This window comes from Artibeus jamaicensis, unplaced genomic scaffold (genome assembly GCF_021234435.1).
Source record: "Artibeus jamaicensis isolate MK-2021 breed Jamaican fruit bat unplaced genomic scaffold, CSHL_Jam_final contig_2790, whole genome shotgun sequence".
In the NCBI taxonomy this organism is placed as follows: Eukaryota; Metazoa; Chordata; class Mammalia; order Chiroptera; family Phyllostomidae; genus Artibeus; species Artibeus jamaicensis.
Genome location: NW_026521616.1, coordinates 857,234 through 879,501, shown reverse-complemented (window position 1 = coordinate 879,501; position 22,268 = coordinate 857,234). Strand labels below are relative to the sequence as shown.

General features: G+C 50.7%; 1 protein-coding gene and 1 non-coding gene across 8 annotated transcripts; both read left to right on the top strand.

Annotated features, from left to right (window-relative positions):
* On the top strand, nt 1-17,754 carry FLOT2 (flotillin 2). 7 transcript variants are annotated; one of them, XM_037162847.2, is made up of 11 exons: nt 1-138; nt 7,219-7,300; nt 12,841-12,931; nt 13,924-14,047; nt 14,474-14,592; nt 14,708-14,821; nt 14,923-15,042; nt 15,125-15,339; nt 15,737-15,920; nt 16,200-16,349; nt 16,465-17,754. In XM_037162847.2, exons 1-11 carry the CDS (start codon nt 90-92, stop codon nt 16,501-16,503), a joined length of 1,287 nt encoding a protein of 428 aa, XP_037018742.1. In that variant the 5' UTR covers nt 1-89; the 3' UTR covers nt 16,504-17,754. The 7 variants fall into 7 exon arrangements, with proteins under 7 accessions (XP_037018742.1, XP_037018743.1, XP_037018745.1 ...); XM_037162848.2 differs by lacking the exon at nt 12,841-12,931 and adding an exon at nt 10,294-10,384; XM_037162850.2 differs by lacking the exon at nt 7,219-7,300 and having other exon boundaries at nt 50-138.
* A 3,137-nt stretch (nt 17,755-20,891) lies between these two features.
* Nucleotides 20,892-21,022, top strand: LOC119062081 (small nucleolar RNA SNORA17). Its single transcript, XR_005084913.2, has one exon. It is a non-coding gene; the product is annotated as a small nucleolar RNA SNORA17 (small nucleolar RNA).
* Nucleotides 21,023-22,268: the final 1,246 nt, after the last annotated feature.

Sequence of the window (22,268 nt, the reverse complement as noted above, 5' to 3'; positions counted from 1 at the left end):
GGGGTGGTGGGATAAGCTAGGTGCGGCTGGCCGTGCGGGCTGTCGGCTGCTGCTGCCCAGGTCTCAGGGCTCTCCGTCCCGCCCGCGCCATGGGCAATTGCCACACGGTGGGGCCCAACGAGGCGCTGGTGGTTTCAGGTGAGGGGGCAGCAAGGGAGGTGGGTCGGGGCTGCGCAGTCCAGACGGTGTTGGAGGGGGTAGGGGTTTGTGCCTGGGAAGGTGGATGAGAACGGAGGCTACGGCTGGGGAGCCAACGGGGAAGGGTAGGCCAGAGAAGGGCCCCGAGGGTGGAGGGCAGTGTCGCGGAGAGGTCGCCAAGTGTCGGGCCTGAGACTACCGCGCTCCGGGCCGCATCTGAGACCCTTCCGGGAGGGTTCCCCCATACTCACGTTTTTGGTGCTCCGAGCTTCCCGGCAATCACCAGCGGCTCCTCCCTCACTGTGTGTTTTCCCTTGTTTATCCCTTCCTTCCTCCGCGCCTTCCCTCTACGCAGGGTGACCCCCTTCGTGGCCTCGGGGTTCCAAACTGATGCCTTGGGATTCCGGGAGGGAGTGGAACGGCGGTTTGGCTGAATTCCAGCACCCGAGACTGGGTCGTGCAGCTCTGGAGAGCAAGTGCCTACCGTGGGAGGAGCCCTGGGACACACCATTTCTCCGGGCTCTATCTGACCAGTTAATCCCCAGTAGGCTGGGGCTGGCTGGGGCTGGCTGGGGCTTGCTGGCGCTTGCTGGCTCTTGCTGGCTCTTGCTGGGGTTTCCTGGCATTGTGTTCCGGGAGACGCGGGGGCGGCCTCTAAAGGTTGAGAAACGGTGTTCTGGGTTGTGCCACTCCCGTTACAAAATGCTGCAGGCTCCATAATTTTTATGCGCTTAGGTGGGGGCTTGGGGATTGCAGTATTGGGGAGTGGCACAAGAGGTATCTTGTTTTAAGGCTGCCTTTTTAATTGTATGTTTAGGTTTTTTGGAAGATGGCTGAAGCCTTTCGAGGCACCAGTTTGTGCAACAGCCCTGGCTCCGCAGGTGCTGGGGAGGCTCCGTGGTTTCTGACAGCTTGGAGGCCTGGCGTCTTTCCACTCTCAATGCCAATTTTCAGCCTGTGTGCAGAGTTTTAGGGCTGGCTACAGAAGTGTGTAGAAGCTGCCAGGCTAAACGATGTATATTGTAGCTGCCCACCCTTGGGGAGGACTGATAAATCCATTGGAAACTTTTACCCCAAAATAATGGTCTCTTGCTTAATCTGGATCGAAAAATAAGTCTCTCCACTGGGATAGAAAATACCCAATCTCCCTGATCAGGATCTTACTCCTGTGGGGGAGATAAGATTACTTCACTTTACTGAACACCTGAGATTGACTTGAGATAAGGAGGTAGATCCCCAGGGAACACTGAGGCCAAACTTGCACCTACCTCTGCAAGATCTGGACCAGTCTCCCAGCCCCCACTCCTAAAACAGTCTTTTGGAAACTGAATCTGCCCTTTGTTTTTCTTTCTTTTTTTTAAATTAAATTTATTATTTTTATTTTAAAGAGAGGGGAAAGGAGGGAGAAAGAGAGGGAGAGAAATATCGGTGTGAGTGAGGAACACTGATTGGTTGCCTTCTGTATGAACCTGTACCCAGGCGTGTGCCCTGATTGGGAATTGAACTGGCCATCTTTCACGGTTTGCAGAATCTTTGGAGAGGGGTGAAAGGAACCCCTGAGATAGGCTGCTCTGTACCTTATAGTTGTCAAAAACCTGGTCCTCTTGCCAAAGGCCAGTGCAGTGCTAGTTTGGACGCTGTTTTAAGGATGGGGAGAGGAGGCCATGCTGAAAGTTGAGGGCTCTGGAGTCAAGGAAGGGTGCAAGGGAAGAGGGAGGGATGATGCCTGGCATAACACTACCTTGGGATCTGAGATGACCAAAGTGATATGCAGCTCCCTCTTCCACATGGACTCCCAGTAGAACAGAGCGACTACTGCCTGCCCTGGTCCTATATCTGAGTCCAATGGCATCTCACTAAGTAAGCCCAATTTCAGAAGAAGGATGCTGATATATCTGATGGTCATCTTTTTTTTTAAAGAATTTATTAATTTACTTAGAGAGAGGGGGAGATAGGGAGAAAGGAAGACATCACTGTGAGAGAAAAATACCAATCAGTTGTCTCTTGCATGTGCCCTAACCAGGGACCAGGAACCAAAACAGCAAGTCTTTGCAGGATGATGCCCAGCCCACTGAGCCATGCCAGCCAGGGCTCGTGGTCATCTTTCTCACCAGAGAAGTCTGGAGGTCCTTCTGCTTGTCTAACCTTCCTCCTCCATTCTGCAGAATCTTTCATTCTATTTCTATTTTCAGATTTTAAAAGGTGAATCCAAATATCATACATCTTTTTCTCATTTCTATAATAGGTCAGAGATTCCTTTTTTTTCTTTTAATCCTCTCATGCATATTGAGGACATGCATATTGATTTTAGAGAGAGAGGAAGGGAGAGAGGGAGAGAAACATTGACATGAGAGAGAAACATTGCTTACCTCTCAAATGCCTCAGCTAGGGACTGAACCCACAACCTAAGCATGTGTCCTGATTAGAAATCGAACTCAAGACCTTTCAGTGCTGCAGGTCAGTGCTCCAACCAACTGACCCACGGCCAGGGCGGGTCAGAGGTTCCTAACCTAGAGACTGTGGATAGAATTTAGAGATCTGTGCATTTGGATGGGGAGAAAAGTACCTTTATATTTAGCATGTTCAATGATTATGAATGTCAGTGACAGCCTGTGGTGGTATAAAGATTTTATTTATTTTTCAAATTTTATTTATTCATCTTTAGAAGGGAAGGGAAGGAGAGAAGGAGAGAAATATCAATGTATGGTTGCTTCTGGTGCATCCCCTGCTGGGAACTGGCCCCTGCTGGGAACTGGCCTGCAACCCAGGCATGTGCCCTGACTGGGAATCAAACCACGATCTTTTGGTTCGCAGGCCCATGCTCAATCCGCTGAGCTATGCCAGCCAGGGCGAGATTTTACTTATTTTTAGAGAGAGAGAGAGGCAGAGAAACATCAGTGTACGGTTGCCTCTCGTGTACCTCCTACTGGGAACCTGGCCTGAAACCCAGGCATGTGCCCTGACTGGGAATCGAACCAGCAACCCTTTGGTTTGTAGGCCTGCACTCAATCCACTGAGCCATACCAGCCAGGGCTAATATTTTGGTAACTTAATATAATTTGTTTCTTATATATTTTGTTTTATGCATTTATGGACATTCAAGCATTGCTGGACTACTGAGGGCTTTTGTGGTTCAAAAAAAGGCCAGATCCCCCCCATTGAATGAGCACTAATAGGAAGAGGAAGTGAAAAGGGAATGGCAAGAAGGGGAAGGGAGTTTTCCTGAGAAAGCAAAGTATGTCTGGAGAGGGGCTCAGAGTTGGGTAGAGGTTATCTAGGGGTGTTCTGTGATTCTTCAGCTTGGTTGAGGACAGACAAAAGAAAGCAAGTTGGCTTCGAAAGAATGACATAAAATTAGGAAAAACTTTCAGTTCTGAAGAGAGTGGGAGCTAAAGCAGGCAAGGAAGGGGCACCCAAATGTCCTGCTTTGGGAGTGGTGCTCAGGCTCAGTGTGACCAGGAAGCTGGGAGGAAGATGCCTTCCAGAAGAAGAGGCTTCTGGGGGCAGGGCAGTCTGGCAATCCCAACTTCCTGTTGTTGCTACCCCAGGGAACCTAGCCATGTTGCCCTTGGCCAGGACCCAGCTTGAGCTGTAGCAGCCTGCTCCCAAGGTCAAAAACTAAATTAAAGGGAAAGGGTGGCCATCCCTCCAACCTCCACCCCTGCCTCCCCCTAGCCCACTAGGGGTCAGCACTAACACCTCCTACCCCTAGCATATTGAAAAGTGCCCTGGAGCTGGCTGGAGGCAGCATGCCTAAGCCCCCACCAGACCAGAAGTGAAACAAACTGTGGTTTTTGACCCGCTTCCAGTTTCACTGAATCCTGAGATGGTTTAGGTTTCAGACTGACTGCTTGTCCTTAGAGCTTCTGTACCCCACTGCAACAGCTTCCATTGAACAGCAGCCCTGTGAGCAGTTATTTTCTCCACAGAGAAACAGAGACATAAGACCTCTTCTTCCCACCTCTGCTCACGCAGGGGCTGATCTTTGCTCCCTGGACCTCTGGCCTAACCACTTTCCCACTATGCACAGCATCAGCCCCCGGAAACTGATTTGGCTGTTTAGTGAATGGTCTCAGATGCCAGTTCTCAAACCTAACAGGCCCTCTGCATTCCTGGAGACTTTGCTCCTTCGCCTTCACTCATCCAAAACTCTCCAGTTTGAGGTTCTCTGTTTTGGTTTCTGGCTTCACCACCTACCCAAATCTGGACTGTAGAACTCCACTGATATTGTAGCCACTAGCCACATGTGGCCACTTCGATTTAAATTAAATTAAAATTCATTTTCTCAGTCATAGCAGCCACATTTCAAGTGCTCAATAGACACCTGTGGCTAGTGGCTGCTGTTATTGCACAGTGCAGCTGGAGAGCATTTCCACTCACACAGAAAGTTCTCTAGCAGTTGTCCCCTCAGCCACCATGTCTTGCCTAGGTTGCTGCAAAAGGCTTCTACTCAATCTCCCTGTCCCCAGTATCTTCTTCCTCATGCAAAGTAGTATTTCTAAAATGCAAATGTGGTATTGTTGCTCCCTGGTTTAAATTCCTATGTGGCCCCCGGCATTTTCACACACATACCCATATACACAGACACGGCTCCGTGGCCTGAAAACTGTGATCCTCTGATCTGCCCCCCTCTCCTACCACCACCTTGTCTCTTGCCATGAATCCTCACAGACACTAACTCAGCTATAGGAAACTATCCTTGACCTTTGACTTTGGAAGGCAATACCCTAAGGCTGTCCTGAAAGCCCCAGTTGGTGAACATGGAAATAATGACATCCACTGGCTTTTTCCCAAATCATATTTCCTTTGTTTTGTTCTGGTATTTATTTATTTATTTATTTATTTATTTATTTATTTATTTATTTATAGAGAGGGAAAGAAGAGAGGGAGAGAAACATCAATGTGTGGTCACCTCCAGGGCACCCCTCACCGGGGCCTGACTTGGCTCATAACCCAGGCACATGCCCTGACCTGGAACAGAACCAGCAACCCCTTGGTTTGCAGGCTGGTGCTCAATCCACTGAGCCACACCAGCCAGGACTGTTTTGTTTTCAAATATACAAATCACATTTCCTGAGTCATGTTTCCCATACATATATTTGCACTACAAGTGAACTGCCCTTTTAGCTTTTACAAAGGTTTTCATGAACTTGAATAACTTTGACATTGCTAGAGGGTTCACAGCAAAATTCAGGAACTGATTTTTCTCACTTCTGTACAGACAATATGCCAAACATGTCTGCAGTAAGGATCTAGATCCAGGCCAGATTCAATATTCTTTTTTTAAAAATATTTTATTTATTTATTTATTTTTAGAGAAAGGGGAAGGGAAGGAGAAAGAGTGGGAGAGAAACATCAAGGTGTGGCTGCCCCTCATGTGTCCGCTACTGGGGACCTGGCCTGCAACCCAGGCATGTGCCCCTGACTGGGAATCGAACTGGCGACCCTTTGCTTCACAGGCCTGTGCTCGATCCACTGAGCTACACCAGCCAGGGCCAGATTCAACATTCTGTTTACAGTTGATATGTAGATACATAGTTTCCAAGAACTGCTTCCTTTTTTAAAATTTTTTCAGATTTTATTTATTTTTTTTAACTTTTTTTTTAGATTTTATTTATTTATCTTTAGAGGGGAAGGGAAGGAGAGAGGGAAATACCAATGTATGGTTGCCTCTTGCATCCCCTGCTGGGAACTGGCCTGCAACCCAGGCATGTGCCCTGACTGGGAATCGAACTGTGATCCTCTGGTTCGAAGGCCCCTGCTCAATCCCCTGAGCTACACCATCCAGGGCAATTTATTATTTTTTTTAGATCTAGAGGGAGAGAGGGACAGAAACATCAGTCGGTTGCTTCTTGCACACCCCCAGCTGGGGATTTGGCCCGCAACCCAGTCATGTGCCCTGGCTGGAAATCGAACCAGCAGCCTTTGGTTTCCAGGCTGGTCAGCCAAGGCCAACTACTTCTTTTTTAAACCTTTGCCCTTTTCTTCACTTCTCCCATCGGTATTGTGAGTGTGCCTTTGTTTTGAGGTCTTGCTTCCCCATCTGCTCCCACAGAGGAATAAAGTCATTCTGAAACTCTGGGAATAGAGGACCAGCCTCAGTGAGATGTGTCTGCCAGGCTTGCGCAAGCCTCCCGTCTTGGCCCGAGACTCCTTCCCTCCTTCCCTCCCTCTCCCAGTGTGTGGGGGGGGTCGGGAGCTGCGTTCCCTGTCTGTGTGCACTTACCCTGATAATAGGTGAAGAGCATGGTATTACAGTCATTTCAGGAAAAGGTCCCTCCTCTTAGCAGGACTTATCTTCATTTCTGTACTCTTAGCACAGAGAATACTCATTTCTTTCTTTTCTTTTTTTTTTTTTTAAGATTTTATTTATTTATCTTTAGAGGGGAAGGGAAGGAGAGAGGGAGAGAAACATCAATGTATGGTTGCCTTTTGTGCGTCCCCTGCTGGGAACTGGCCTGCAGGGAACCGGCCTGCAGGGAACCAGCCTGCAACCCAGGCATGTGCCCTGACTGGGAATCGAACCGCGATTGTCTGGTTCGCAGGCCCGCGCTCAATCCACTGAGCTACACCAGCCAGGGCTTTTTTTTTTTTTTTAAGAGAGGGAGACAAGCACCAATGTGTGGTTGCCTGTCTCGTGCCCCCTACCGGGCACCTGGCCTACAACTAAGGCATGTATTCTGAATGGGAATCGAACTGGCAACCCTGTGGTTTGCAGGCTGGGGCTCAGTCCACTGTACCACACCACCCAGGGCTCTGATTCTTTATTAAATGAATGGTTGAATGGGAGATGGAGGCTTCTTTTGCTCACTCCTACCCATTGACCTGTTCTCTGAAAGCACTTACATTCTGACATACTCATTGGATAGCCTCCTTTTTATGCAAATTGCCTGTCTGCCAAATGAGATTCCAAGACCCTTAAGGGCATGTCTCCCATTTGGTGTGACCTCAGCATCTGGCATCCAACAGTGGGATTTGTTAAGTGTCCTAACAGGTAAAGGTCCAGGGTTGCTGTTGGACGGAGCAGGGTAGACAAACCCAAGAGCCAGTTGACCCACAATGTTTTGCTTTGCTCTCCAGGGGGCTGTTGTGGTTCCGACTATAAGCAGTACGTGTTTGGCGGCTGGGCCTGGGCCTGGTGGTGTATCTCCGACACTCAGAGGTAAGGGCTGGGGGGCTCAGGGAATCTGGTGGGCAAAGGCCTTTCCAGCCTTCCTCTTTCACCCCACAGGTCAGCTAGGGCATCTACCACTTGCCACATTTCATTCTGGGGATGGGGGATCTCCTAAGAAACAGGCAAAATGGGTTGCAGAGGGATGCTGGACCTTTGTCCATGGGCACCTTTTCCTTAGTGGATGTGCTTTTTTCCCAGAAGTATCACTTCTGTCCCAGAGAATTCAGGGTCCTACCCAGGGAGAATCCTAATGCCCTGATTCTAGCTCAAAGTTATTTGTGAAGTCTTAATTATACACCCCGTTCCGAGTGGGTCTAGGGAGGGGAGAAAGGCTGAAGAGACCCCTTACGTGCACCATCACTTTTGCAGGCCACAGGACAGTGCAGGCAGGGGCTAAATAGCAGAGAATAGATGTAGAGTCCGAAGTGGCTCTCCGACAGTTGTTTATTGGAGAGGGATGGAGATCTAAGGAATTAGTGCCAGGGTAGGCAAGACAGGTCTGGACCTCCTAAATCAGTGTGGAAAGACTAGAGGAAGGGAAATTTCAGCTCCCCAGAGGGGCTACCATCAGACTATACCTGTTGGCTCCCCCCAACCCCCTGGCAGGGCCAGATTTGACCTGGACCTTTCCTGCCGCCCTCACTGCCAACCCAGAAGGAGATGAGGCATGCCAGCCACCTTTCCGCCATCACTCCCTTTCTGACTGTGGGAGATTGGGGTAGGGGCCCAGATCCTTCCAGGCCAGGACCCAGGCAACAAGGGCAGCATAGCTGTGAAGGTGTGGCATACAGGGGCAGGGGATGTCATCCTGAAGGGGAAGTGGTGCAGATTCCAGTGGAAATCCCCCTCCACCCCAGCCTCCCAGACAGCAAAGAGAAGTCCTGTGGCTGCACCAAGCTATCATTGTGTAGGGCTCCGGGGGGTCTGAGGGTGTCGGCTAGAGTTAGGGGCATGGGAAGCATGTCACAGCTTTTTAACTTAAGTGATTGCCTAGTAACCGCTTCCACTCTCCCATCTCTCCCCTCACTTTGCTCTGCCTCGGTAGGATCCTGGGGTACTCTGCTGGCCCAAGTCCAAAAGTGTCAGATAATAATCAATACTGGTCACAGCTTTCTCTCAGGAGGCTCCTAGGCACTCTTGACTGGCCTCTAGGTGGCCTGCCAGAAACCATGGGTTGTCCTTTCTAGAGACACTGCCAGCCTATCCCATATATGCCATGCAGTCCTGGGACAATAGAGTATCTTGTCTGAACACCTCCATGTATGGCCAGACCCAGAGAATTTCAACTTGCCCAGAAACCAGTCCCGTGTGGGCATCACTGCTGGGGCCACAATTCTGCAGCTCTTTCTCCACATTCTTGGTGCCCTCCCCTAAGACAGAGGCCAAGCTTATCTGACAGCAGGTTTGGAAGTGAGGGGTGGAGGGCCTTGTACTCTGTCCTAGGAAACTGATCTCACACATCCAGGCTCAGCATCCTCTCTGTGGTCCCAGTTTCTGGGCAGTCTGAGTCTGTAGCCCCTCTCCTTGGGCCCTGTTCTGGGACCATCCCATTCCCCGACCCCTAACCTGCTTCAGGGACACCTCCATGAGATGAGGCCTTCACTTCCCTAGGCCAGCAGGAGCCTCTCAGGTCAGAGTAGAGGCTTCTAAGCTAGCCTGCATCCTCAGCGTCCTTTTTGAGGTACTTTCCACAGCCATCCTACATGTCACTGACTCTCAGTGTCAGCTTTTATTCTCCAGGCTGCTCAGTTAAAGTCCCTCCTGCTGCACTTTGCTGCCACGTCCTGTACTGTCATGGTGTAGGCAGCTCGCTCCTTACCTGAGCAATTCCTCCAACTCTGGCATCTGAGCTGCAGCCTCCTGTCATCCCTCCTTCCTTCCCTCCTCCCCTCCCCCTCCTCTTCCTCTCTCCTCCTTCCTCAGAAGAGAGTTTGGTGGGTTCCTGTCTGAGCCAGATCTAGAGTCTTCTCCAGGCCCAAGGGTGCTAGATGTAGGGGCTTGAAAGAAAGCAGCCTTTGCACATCTGCATGGCTGGAGCCCCCAGGGCTGGCATGTGAGAATTGAGGTTGGGGCTCCCCATCACCCCTTATCCCAGCCCACCTGCTTCTGCTCCTCCAGCCTCAGTCTCTGTCCTCCCTTCCTCTGGTTGAGGGAAACCTTCCACACTGTCCACAGCCTGTCCTCTGCTTCGATCACTGCCCTACGCACATTCGCATACACGCCGCCCCAAGGAGGCCCAGCCAGGGTGGGCCAAGTAGCTTCCAGGTGCCTTGTTTTCTTCGCCACGACTCTTCTCTTCCTATGCCCAACATTGGAAATTCCAAAGTGAATTGCTCTACCATCTCCCTGTTTTCCCTGTGAATATTCTGACAGGGGCGTACTTTCTCCCCCAGCCTTCCTAGACACTTCCACCCCAGCCCCAAATAAGAAAATCCAAATTTTTCTCTGGGCTTTTCTGGCCCTAAATTGCCTTCTTAGTAATATGTAGCACCGACCTTGAGGGTATGTGCCCCAAGCAGGATTTTGTATTTGCTGTGGCTCATTAATCCCTAGTGGCCTCCCCCTCCCAATTTCTGGGAAAACAGGTTTGCCTGTGTTTAAGGTTTGGAGCTGAGGCCAAGTCTTCTAGATCATGCTAGAAATCTCCTGGGGAACAGGTAGTGAGCAAACTGGGTGCCCTGTGCACAAGCCTCAGATCATAGGTCGAGGGCATCAAAACAGGCTTTGTCCCCAGCCCAGCAGCAACTCCTTGGGAGGGTGTAGGGGCTAGAGAAGAGACCCAGAGGCCTCAGGACAGCAAGTGGGTATCTCTGCTCTCGTACAGCTCTAGGCTGAACTGGCAGTGGGGGGCTGAAGTATGGAGAGCAACCCTGCCCCTAGACATCAGGCATCCGTGCTTATCTGGTAACCACTGTGTGTTTGCTGTGTCCCCTCCCACCCCTTCCGGTCCCTACCTCTCCCTACCCCTGGCTGCTTCTCAGACTGTCTCTGGAGGTTATGACCATCCTGTGTCGCTGTGAGAATATTGAGACGTCGGAGGGGGTCCCGCTATTCGTAACAGGGGTTGCACAGGTAATAACCCACCTGCTTCCTCCTCTGTGTCTAATTTTCTCTCTTTATGCCCTGTGGGGCCTGGTAGGCAGAGCTGGATGGACTCCCCTCTTGAGAGTGTGCCTCTCTCCCCTCTGCACCCACCTCTGCTGCCCTGGGTGCCAGGATAGGTTCCCCCTGGGGATGCTAGTGGGAAAAGAGCGAGGGATGCTGGAAGCTCTGCCAAAGTCTGCCAGTGAGTGTCCTTACATTCCAAGCCTAAAGTGGGAGTTAGGTGAGGCAGGAGACACAGGCCCTTATGTGACAGAGTTGGGTTGTCTGGGTGGGGCAGGTGCAGTCCTGTCTGCAGAGGATGAAGTCCTAGTCCTCCAGGTCCAGGGAGCCCCTTGCTAGCTGCTTCTCCAGGCTGGCACCCTAGTATGAAGCCCTAAACCCCTGTCCTAAAAGGCCAGAAGATGGGTCCCCCGGGGAGTGCTATTCACTGAGCCCTCGGTCCCCTTCAATCTCCTTGACAGGCCTGGGCAAAAAGACCCTTGGCCATTTCCTGCCTCTAATTCTTTGTTGAAAAGCCTTTGAGCAGATCTCTTGTCACTGGGCTTCAGTTTCCCCATCTGTGAAATGGGCAGGATCATGCCCTCTCTGTGCCTTGTCAGGGTAGTGGAGAAGCAAATAAAACAGTATGAGGGCCCTTTGGGATTTTTGGAAAAGAAGTGCTAGAGAAACTCAAGCTTTATTATGAATACAATCTCACTTTGAAAAGCAAGTGACATGGTGTCTCACTCTTCATTACCATGCAGGTGTAGCTGATGAAATTCTTTCCTAGACCAGAGCATTTAGTAACTCCCAAGTACTCTCTTTGTAATGTGCAACTTCCCATCTTCATTGCTTCATTCACCAGCTCGCTACTGAGCACCTTTTTGGTTCCAGGCACTGTGAATGCCGCAGCGAATATCAGAAGGCCCCTGTCCTGGTCAGTGTGGCTCAGATGGACCATTATCTCATACATCAAAGTATTGGGGGTTTGATCCCCAGTCAGAGCACTTATGGGAGGCAATCAATCAAAGTTTCTCTCTCTCTCTCTAAGATTAATAGATACATTGAAGAAAAAAATTTTATAAGAAAAAAAAAGAGCCCTGGCTGGTGTAGCTTAGTGGGTTGAGCACCGGCATGCAAAACCAAGAGGTTGTCAGTTCAGTTCCCAGTGAGGGTACATGTCTGGGTTGCAGGCTAGGTCCCCATTTTTGGGGAGTGTAAGAGGTAGCTGATCGATGTTTCTCTTGCACACTGATCTTTCTCTCGCTCTCTTTCTCCCTCCCTTCTCCTCTCTCTAAAAAAGAAATAAAATCTGTTTAAAAAAAGAAAGAAAAAAATATAGATCACAGAGCCCCTGCCCCCTCAGAGCCTGCATGCTGCTGGGTCCCCAGGCTAGAAGAGACCTAAGTGTGGTCCTACCCATCCCCTTCCCTCTGCATGTCAGTGCCCTTCAGCCTTTTAAGGCAAAAGCTGTACCAGCAGTCCCTTCCTCGCCCATCCTGCCCTCTCTGATTAGGGAGGGGACAGCCCCGTCTCATCTGCCCCTTGCAGCCTTGAGAGGGTGGGCTTCAGTGCAGAGGCCGGAGAAGCACTTTATGTGGAGTGGGAGGGCTCTGGCCTCCCTCAACATCTAGCCGAGAACAGCCCCGTCCACCTCCAGATCCACTGCTGTACTTGAAATAACTGCAGATGCCCAGGTCCATTTTTAAGCTGGGGGATATGGACCCTTGAGGCTTCAGATTGTCTGGGCCTGGAAGCTCCACTGTGACCCCATTCCCAACTGAACCACCTGGGCCCAGCCCAGAGGGTAGGCTTCACATCATAGCTTGTTGGCAGGTGGAGAGATCAGGCAGGGCTTCCCTAGCAAGGGGCAGACGCAGGATCCCCTGGTCTTGGCCCAGCAGAGGGTATACTCCCAGCCGGCAGGCTACCAGGCAGGGCTTTCCAGGAAGCCTACTAGAACATCCTGGAGTACTGAGCAGACCCAGGGAACAGGTGAGGGCCCCTCAGGGAGGTTCAGATGGCACCCACGGGCAACCTACATAGCACAGCCTGGAGTATTAGCACTTACTTGCTGTCCTGTGATGTACATACACATCTATTCCTGGGCTCTTCCCACCCTCCTACCAGCCCAGATGACCATAATCACTTCTCTGCTTCTTTTTCCCACTCTTCGAGCCAGGCCGATTTCAACAGAGGACATGAATGCACTTAGGTAGCACACTCACACTCCTTCCCCTGCAGCCACCTGCACCACCCTGCCTTGCTTTCCCATCCATCCCTTTCACACACACTCCAAGCTTTGACTCCTGGGGAATCCTCCCCACCTTCCTCTGCAACAAGACCCCTGGCCAGTCCCAGCCGGAGAAGTGAGGTATTGGACTCTCCCCTCACCCCAGGCCCTAGGCCCCAGACCTATGCCCCTGTTTTGCATTTCTTGGCAGGATTTCCCTAGAGATTATGACGTTACAGCCCCGCTGCGAGGACGTAGAGACGGCCGAGGGGGTAGCTTTAACTGTGACGGGTGTCGCCCAGGTATAGTAACTCAGCAGCCCTGCGCATGACCGTTGAGCTGCCTCATCCTGTGCTGGGATTTGGGGCGGGAGGAGAGGATGGCAGCCAGGGGCAGTCTCTCTCCAGCACCACTGCCCCCCCCCCTTCCAAAAGAGAGTCATCACCACTGGATCATGTTCTCTTGGCCACTCAGCAGAACTAACAGAACACCCCTTTTCTCCTCAGCGGGCCACGAGGGACAGAACCAGTGCTGGGGCTCCTGTCTCACTAACCCAGTCCCGTTCTTTGCAGGTGTTGGAAATGCCAAGCCCCAGAATCCAGACTCTATCCTGTTCCCTGGGTAGGGGTCTGGAGGTGTGGGGACCAGAGGGTGAGGCCATGTGGGTCAGACTCTGGACTCCAGAGTCAGAGGCTGTGTTATATTCCTAGCTCGGTGCCTGGGTGAGGGCCTTCCTGCCCTAGTACACCTCTCAACTTCACAGGCTGGGAGATTCAACAGTGTCGTAGGCCTCTGGTGCAGAGATTGTTGGCTTACTACCTCGGAAAGGAAAGGCAAGAGGATACCCACCCTGGGTGGCACCCCCTGGACCTATCCCCTGCCTGCCTAGGTGCTCTTTCCTAGTCTGTCTGTCTCTGTCCCTATTGCTCATTGTCCTTTTTGCATTCTCTGCCCCTCAGTCTTCAGGTCTCCCACTTGTGGGGACCCAGTGAGGGAGGAATTGGCTAATGAGGGAATAGCAAATAGGCTGGAGAGGCAAGCCCCACATGCCCAGGAAAGAGGCCATATCAGGGCCTGGAGCTGCCAATGAGGATGAAACTTCTAAGTGTGAAAATTCTTGTGTGCTGTCTGCACTAGAGGCCTCAGACAGACTTCACCCCCTCCCACAGCCACTAGGCCTCCAGCTCTGAGTGAGGAGGGGAGGGACGTAGACACCGTCTTCCACACCTGGGTCTGGGGACTCTGTGTCTGCCTCCCTCCAGCCTGGCTCAGGCACCTCTGTGCCCACTGGCAGGTGAAGATCATGACAGAGAAGGAGCTCCTAGCCGTAGCCTGTGAGCAGTTCCTGGGCAAGAATGTGCAGGACATCAAGAATGTCGTCCTGCAGACCTTGGAGGGGCACCTGCGTTCCATCCTCGGTGAGACCCTGCCCAACCTGGGGACCCCTCTGTTGCCTTCGAGGAAACTCACAGGGTCCATAGGCCAGGGCCAGGGAGGGGGGCAGGGGGTGTCCTCCAGGCCCACGGAGGTTTCTAGATGGAAAGCTGAAACATTTTCCTTCAAGTTCGTGCAAAACCTCAGGTGACATGAGTGAAGGGGAGGGCACTGGGCAGGAGGGTGAGGGGCTGGGAGCCTGGTCAGGCACCTAGTGCTACTTGGAAGACTGTTCTCACCCAGCCTGGACTCTACAGAAGGAAACGTGGCGCTAAGCACTAAGAAGAAACCAGAAGACCCAGCTTAGACTGCACAACCCTGCATACACTCAGATCTCAACCTGCATGCCGCCTCCGTTTCCTAGCTGGCTGGGTCCCTGGGGAGCCAGCTCATGATCCTTCTACCCCCAGGGACCCTGACTGTGGAGCAGATTTATCAGGACCGGGACCAGTTTGCCAAGCTGGTGCGGGAGGTAGCAGCTCCTGATGTTGGCCGAATGGGCATTGAGATCCTCAGCTTCACCATCAAGGTGCAGTCTATGGAAAGGCTATGGCCCCCATGACCATCTGGGAGCGGGGGCACTTGACAGGAGGGGAACCTTTGTACTTAAATTGTTCCTAGGGATCCTTCTCTTCCCTCCCCAGGATGTGTATGACAAAGTGGACTATCTGAGCTCCCTGGGCAAGACGCAGACGGCTGTGGTACAGAGAGATGCTGACATTGGTGTGGCCGAGGCTGAGCGGGATGCAGGCATCCGGGTATGTGGGCTTTGCTTCTCGCCCCCAGGGACAGGCAGCTCAGGGGTGGTGGGACTGTAGTTTCTCAGAGGACCCTCAGCACCTGCCCCTCCTGCTCCCAGGAAGCTGAGTGCAAGAAGGAGATGCTGGATGTGAAATTCATGGCAGACACCAAAATTGCTGACTCCAAGCGAGCCTTTGAGCTACAAAAGTCAGCTTTCAGTGAGGAAGTCAATATTAAGGTGAGACAGCATAGGTCACCTGGGCTGGGGCTCAGGGCTCAAGACTTGGCAAGTAGCCTCATGCTGACTACTTCCACCACAGACAGCTGAGGCCCAGCTGGCCTATGAGCTACAAGGGGCCCGTGAGCAGCAGAAGATCCGGCAAGAAGAGATTGAGATCGAGGTCGTGCAGCGTAAGAAGCAGATTGCAGTGGAGGAGCAGGAGATCCTGCGCACAGACAAGGAGCTTATTGCCACGGTGCGCCGCCCGGCCGAGGCAGAGGCACACCGCATACAAGAGATAGCTGAGGGCGAAAAGTGAGTGCTGCTGGGTGCCAGGGGCTGGGGCATCAGTCGGGCCCTCCCCCTTGCATGCACTCCTCCACTCTCCTGATCACAGCTGGGAAGCCCGTTCTCCTCCGTCCCTGCTTCCTCACTGTGAAGACATGGCATTGTTGTCAGGGAGACTGAATTAAATAAAGGAGGTTTGAAGGCCTGGTATGGCCCTTGGTAGAGAGGGTGTCCTGGGTAATCCCATCTTCAGTTTCCATCTGGGAGCCCATAATCTCTGGCTAGAGCCAGAGTGCCAGGGCCCCACCACCACTGCTGTCACCACCTGCCCAAACGGAGGGCTTAAGGGCTTGCTGGCCCTCCAGGCAAGGCCTGAGGGGCCCCTGGCACTTCCCACTGATCCCACTCGCCTGGACTCCCCCAGGGTGAAGCAGGTCCTCTTGGCTCAGGCAGAGGCTGAGAAGATCCGAAAAATCGGCGAGGCGGAGGCAGCCGTCATCGAGGCGATGGGCAAGGCAGAGGCTGAGCGGATGAAGCTCAAGGCTCAGGCCTACCAGAAATATGGGGACTCAGCCAAGATGGCCTTGGTGCTGGAGGCCCTGCCCCAGGTGAGGCTCCCGTCCCAGGCTGGGACTAGCTGGACACATGCAGGAACTTCTGTGGACTTTGTCATGAGCTCAGGGACAGGCTGGCTAGAAGAATTAAATGGGCGAGTATTCGGCAGGGGGCAGGAACCCTACAACAGACACCCAGGCTGTGGCTTTCAAGTAAGGGCCACCCAGGCTGTTTGGGGTTTAGGTGAGATTGAGAAGGGAGGGAGGGATCCTGGACTGGACAAGTGGACGGAGTCAGGATCAACCAAGCTGGTCTCCCATCCAATCTCCTAGATTGCTGCCAAAGTCGCTGCCCCACTGACCAAAGTCGATGAGATTGTGGTCCTCAGTGGGGACGACAATAAAGTGACATCAGAAGTGAACCGACTGCTGGCCGAGCTGCCTGCCTCCGTGCACGCCCTTACAGGCGTGGACCTATCGAAGGTGTGTACTTCACCGGCTGTGGTGGGCTTGCCTGGGTAGCCCACTAGACTGACCCAGGTGGAGCAGTCGTGGGCCCCAGAGCCATGGCCTCACGGCTTTTCTCCCACCCTTGCAGATCCCCCTGATCAAGAAAGCCACCGGTGCACAGGTGTGAGGCTCCCGAAGGCCCACGCCCTTCAGCAGCCAGTCGCTCTGCCCTTCAGCACCTGTTCGGATACCACAGGAACAACAGGAATGTACTGACTCTGGTGCCTTATTTTGTAGGGACCAGAAATGCTGCGTGTTCAGGCCTTGTCCGGCGTCTGCCCTTCTCCCCAGTCTCTGTGTCCTTCCTCTTCTCTGTACAGCACCCTCACTTTCACTGCCGTGCTCGCCTGGTGTGTGTCCTCCACCCTCATCTTCCTGTACATGTGTCTTTTCCTTTGTGCTTTTCTTTCTGTCTCTCCTCCCACCCACCCTCCACACACGTCATGTAGTTTAAGCTGAAAATGTTTATTATAATCACTGTCTGTGGAGGGTGGCCCTGCTGCTCTTCAGAATCCTGGTGCCTTGAAGTTCCCTGTTCATCTGTCCGTCCTCCCTGTGGCCCTGGCCAAACCTCTGCATGGGCACAGGGGGTCTGGGTAGGATGGTCACCCACCCCTCTCCTTGCCTGGTCTTCCCAGCCCTAAACCCTACTCTGGGAAGCCCCCAGCCTCACCCGCTCTAGCCCCTCGAGGCCTAGGTAGCAGTGGCCTGTAGGCCCAGGCCATTGCCCTTTACTTCACCTCTTCCCAGCCCTGGGCCTGCTGTCGTACCTTACCTCTCCCCCACCCCAGAGGCACAGAAGCAAGGCCTCCTGTCTATAGCAGCTCTCAGTTTACTACTGCCTTAGGAGGCCCCTGCTGTGCTCAGGGAAGCCCCTTCACGGACATGCCCCTACTAGGTGGAGTGAGGCTTAGTCCCAACTCTGCTAAGCCTTTCTGGGATCAGGGTTTAGCCCTGTTGGGAACTAGAAAGTCTATAGATCCTCTTCCTGCAAGGGCTGCACTGTCCTGGGTATTGGGCCGGGCCCTTCCACTGGTCAGGGCTGTGCCAACCCCCTGTAGAACCGAGTGCTATAGACTGGCCAAGCTCCATACTCCTCGTGCCATCTTTCTTCCTGGCCAGAATGATAGGATTCCAGCCATGGGGAAGCAGCCCAGTCTTCTCTCTCCTCACTCTAGTGGAGGCAGAAGAGCCCGGGGCCCGAGCATCCTGGCAAGGGTGCTCTGATTGTCTTCTGATCCCAGTCCCCCACCCCAGGCCTGGGCTTTCCCCCAGCCTGTTCCTGCATGTGGATGCTGCATGTTTGGTCAGGGGCTTGGATGTTGCACTGCCCCACTGCCTGTCCCTTCTGGTAAAATAAAGATCTGTTATGCTCACATCCCCTGTTGTATCTTCCTTCTGTGAGGGGAAAGACCCGGAACCAAGAACCAACCAGGTTTCCCTTCCATATACCCCTTCGGCCTGAAGTCTACACTTTGCCTGTCTTTCCCACCCTAGCCACTGGGGGGTATCAGCACACTGGCCTTGCCTCCAGTAGTATGCTGGGGCAGGGCGGCCACTGGCCCAGCTGCTGAGGCTAGACCTGAACCCTGGGAGACCTGGCTCCATCTTCTGCCTGCGATGGAGCAGGCTCTCAGGTTCACTGCACCTCTCCACCCATCCTGAGCTCCATTCAGTAACAGAGTCCACTTCTCTGTTTAAGAGCATGAACTCTGGAATCAATCTGCTTGGGTTTAAATGTTAGCTCTATTTATTACCTATGAAGTCTTGGACAAGTGACTTCATTTTTCTGGGCTTCAATATTCTTGTTCATTTTACAGATTTATCTAATGCTTGCTACATGCCAGGCATTGTCCTAAATGCTGGGGAGACTGCAATGAACAGAGCAAATCCATACCTTTCAGAGCTTACACTCAGGTGGGGGAAACTAAGAAAAATGAAATATGTGTACAGTATTTTAGATAATGTGTGTACTAAGAAATATAAAACTGAAAGAACTAGGAAGGTCAGGAGGGTGTTGAAATTTTAGGATGTTGAATGAAGACCTAACTGAGAAGGTAATGCTAAAAAAAAAGTTAGATTGAGCTTGGGCCTGTGAACCAATGATTCCCAGTTGGGGCACATGCCTGGGTTGTGGGCCAGGTCCCCAGCAGGGGGCGCATGAGAGGCAACCACACATTGATGTTTCTCTCCCTCTCCCTGCTTTCCCTCTCTCTAAAAATAAGTGAACTCTTTAGAACAATGATAATAATAAAGTTTAAAATAACCTGTATTGTCAAACAATTTCTTTAATGACTATACTGCTTTTTTAAAGGATTTTATTTTTAGAGGGGAAGAGAGAGAAACATTCATGTGTGAGAGATACATTAATTGGTTGCCTCTTGAACACCCCCAACAGGAGACCCAGCCTACAACCCAGGCACATGCCCTGACTGGGAATCAAACCAGTGACCTTTAGGTTCACAGGCCAGCACTCAGCCCACTGAGCCACACCAGCCGGAGCCCACCCTGTCTCTCTTACAATGTGACTTTGAGAGTCCTTCCAATTAGATGTAGGGCATATGTCCCCTTCCCTTGAAACAGTGGACTTTTGTGACTAAGTAAAATATGATAGAATTGATGGTATGTGGCTTCCAAGGCTAGATCATGACAGTGTAACTTGTGCTTTGTGGTTGGAATACTGTCTTTTTTTTTTAGATTTTATTTATTTTTTGAGAATTTTATTTGTTTTTGGAGAGAGAAGGAGGGAGGGAGAAAGATGGAGAGAACCATTGATGTTCAGGAGAAACATTGACTGGTTGCCTCTCTCATGCCCCCAACTGGGGACCTGGCCTACAACCCAGGCATGTGCCCTGACTGCGAATCAAACTTGCGACCTTTCAGTTCACAGGCCAGCACTTAATCCACTGAGCCACACCAGTCAGGGCAAGAGTACTGTCTTTAAAGCTTCAACCACTGTACAAGTAGTCTGACTGTTCTGAGGCCACTGTGCTGTGAGGAAGTCCAAGCAGACAGGCCCTGACCTACAGGGAGAGAGAGAGATGTCTGGCCATCCCTCAGCACCTCCAGCCACCATCTGACTGCATCTGCGTGACAGCCCCCAAGCCAGTTCTGCCCAGCCTACCTCCTGAAACCCTGACCCCCAAAACTGGAAGATGGTGAAAAGACTCTTCATTGTTTCCATTTCCATGTTTGGGGATAGTTTATCACACAGCAGTGGATAATGAGAATAGCTCACATAACTTCATTAGTCAGCAGGGAAATATAAATGAAAACGAGGATGAGATATCACTACACACACACCAGAATGATTAAAACGGGAAAAAGTAACACCAAGTGCAGATGAGGATGTGGAGCAATTGGGACTTTCATACAGTGTTCACAGAGGTGTATATACTGACACAACCACTTAGGAAACCTGTTTAACAAAGTGTAATGCAGCTGAGCATAAGCACAGGCTTTGACCCAGCCGTTCCATTTCCAGGAGAACGATGCATACACGAGTATTCACAGCAATATTATGCATAACGGCCCCAAATCAAAGAACCCAAATATTTACCCACGGTGGGGCGAATAAAGCATAGTATATTCAGAAAATTAAATACTCTGCAATAATGAAAATAAATCATTGATATATGCAACAATTTGAATGAATCTCACAGTGTTGAGAGAAAGCAGGAGGATATAAAATAGTACGTGTATATCAGTTCATTTTATAAAGTCCAGAAAAGCAGGCAAAACTAGCCCGTGGCATCAGAAGTCCAGAGAGAAGTTGCCGATGGAGAGGAGGGCTCTGAGAGAGGACACGGCAGGCTCCTGGGAACGTCTGGGAATATTCTCTTTTTAATTTTATTTTATATTTTTTAATTTGATTTTTTAGAGAAGAAGGGGAAGAGAGACATCGATTTGGTGTTCCACTTATTTATGTGTTCATTGGTTGACTCTTGTATGTGCCCTGATCGGGAACTGAGCCCACGACCTTGGCATATCAGGACAACCAACACTCTAAGCCACTGAGCTGTCCTGGCCAGGCCCCTGTTCTCTTTCTTTTCTTTAATGATTTTTTTTTTCCCCAGAGAGTGGGGAAGGGACGAAGAAAGAGAGGGAGGGGAACATCAACATGTGGTTGCCTCTCACCCCCCACCCCACTGAGGACCCAGCCCTCAACCCAGGCATGTGCCCTAGACTGGGAGTCGAACCAGTGACCTTTTAGTTCACAGGCCCGTGCTCAGTCCACTGAACCACACCAGCCAGGGCTCACCCTCTTGATCTGAGTAATTTGTTACATGAGTGTGTTCACTTTGTGATAATTCACTTCCAAGTTATGTACTTTTTGAATGTATATTATACTTCAATAAAAAGTTATTTCAGGGGGGGCTGGGATGGGAGAAATAGACAAAAAACTGTACTTGAAAAATAACTAAATAAAAATTAAAAATAATAATAAAAATAAATGAAAGCTTTGCTGGAAAAAAAAAGGTATTTCAAAAAACAAAAACAAAAAAACCCAGAAACACTGCCCCTGGAGGTGTTGTAGATGTGGCTGCTGTGTCCCATTTGTGTCGTCAGGTGGCAGAGAGCAGAGAAGCCTGTCTACGCGCCCAGCGTTCTGGCGTGAGCGCCTGGATGATTGATGGTCTGACACTTGGGGGGAAAAAAAGAGAAAAGAAAAATAAAATAAAAGTTATTTCAAAAATAAACTGTTGCCCTGGCTGGTGTGGCTCAGTGGATTGAATGCCAGCCTATGAATCAAAAGGTCACCGGTTTGATTCCCAATAAGGGCAAATGCCTGGGTTGCCGACCAGGTTCCCAGTTGGGGGCACATGAGAAGGAACTGATGTTTCCCTCCTCTGTTTCCCTCCCTTCTCCCATCTCTAAAAATAAATAAATAAAACGTTTTTTGAAAAACAGTCTTGTGAAATATTACTTGGCCATAAAAAACAATGAAGTCACTGTTTACAACAGGATGGATGGACCTAGAGGGTATTATGCTAAGTGAAATAAGTCAGTCACAGAAAGACAGATACCATATGATTTCACTCATATATAGAATCTAAAAAAATAAATGAACAAACAATTGAAACAGATTCATAGATACAGAGAGGGGTGTTGGGGGACTGGATGAAAAAGATGAACGAATTAAGAAGTACATATTGGTATCCACAGAGAGTCGTGGGGATGTAAAGTTCAGCATAGGGGATGTAGTCAGTAATGTTGTGATAAGTATGTGTGGTACTTGGACTGGAAATATCGGGAAGCACTTTGTAAAGTATCTGACTATCTAACCACTAGGCTGTACACCTGAAACTAATACAAAATAATATTGAATGCAAGCCACAATTGAAAAATAAAATTAAAATAAATAACTTGCCTCCAAGGTTTTGGGGCTGTCTGAAAGAATGAAGCTGCTATTTATACATGCATGGGAAAAACAGTTGAAGGAGCAGATTTGAGGTGGGATCAGGACCTCGGCTTTGGAGGTGTTAAATCTAAGGTGCCTATTGGAGAAATTAGTAAGCAGGAGATTCACTCCACAAATTAGGAGACAGGGAGAGGCTTGGTCTGGTCACCAGTGTGCAGATAGCATTTGGAGCTGTGGGACAAGATGAGGTCAACAAAGGAGTGAATGCCAGTATTGAAGAGAAGAGGTTCAAGGATTGAGCCTGGGGCTGTGTATAATTGGGGATGTTACAATGACTAAATGACAGAGGTAATGTTAGCATCAAGCATGGCATTCTGTGAGCACTTAGCATCTATCAGCTGATATTATTTGCTTGGCAGCTACCTTATAAAGCCCTCTTGCAGGCACTTTTTAAATTTAAATTTTCTTTTCTTTTTTTTTGTTTTTTAAATTTTTTTTATTAATTATGCTGTTACAGTTGTTCTATTCCC

What these genes read in the sequence shown, in the direction of transcription:
- FLOT2 (XM_037162847.2), top strand. Translation starts at nt 90, where the DNA reads ATGGGCAATTGCCACACGGTGGGGCCCAACGAGGCGCTGGTGGTTTCA. An exon ending in GCACCTGCGTTCCATCCTCG is followed by an intron (nt 14,048 to 14,473) that starts GTGAGACCCTGC and finishes TTCTACCCCCAG; the next exon opens with GGACCCTGACTGTGGAGCAG. An exon ending in TCCTCAGCTTCACCATCAAG is followed by an intron (nt 14,593 to 14,707) that starts GTGCAGTCTATG and finishes TTCCCTCCCCAG; the next exon opens with GATGTGTATGACAAAGTGGA.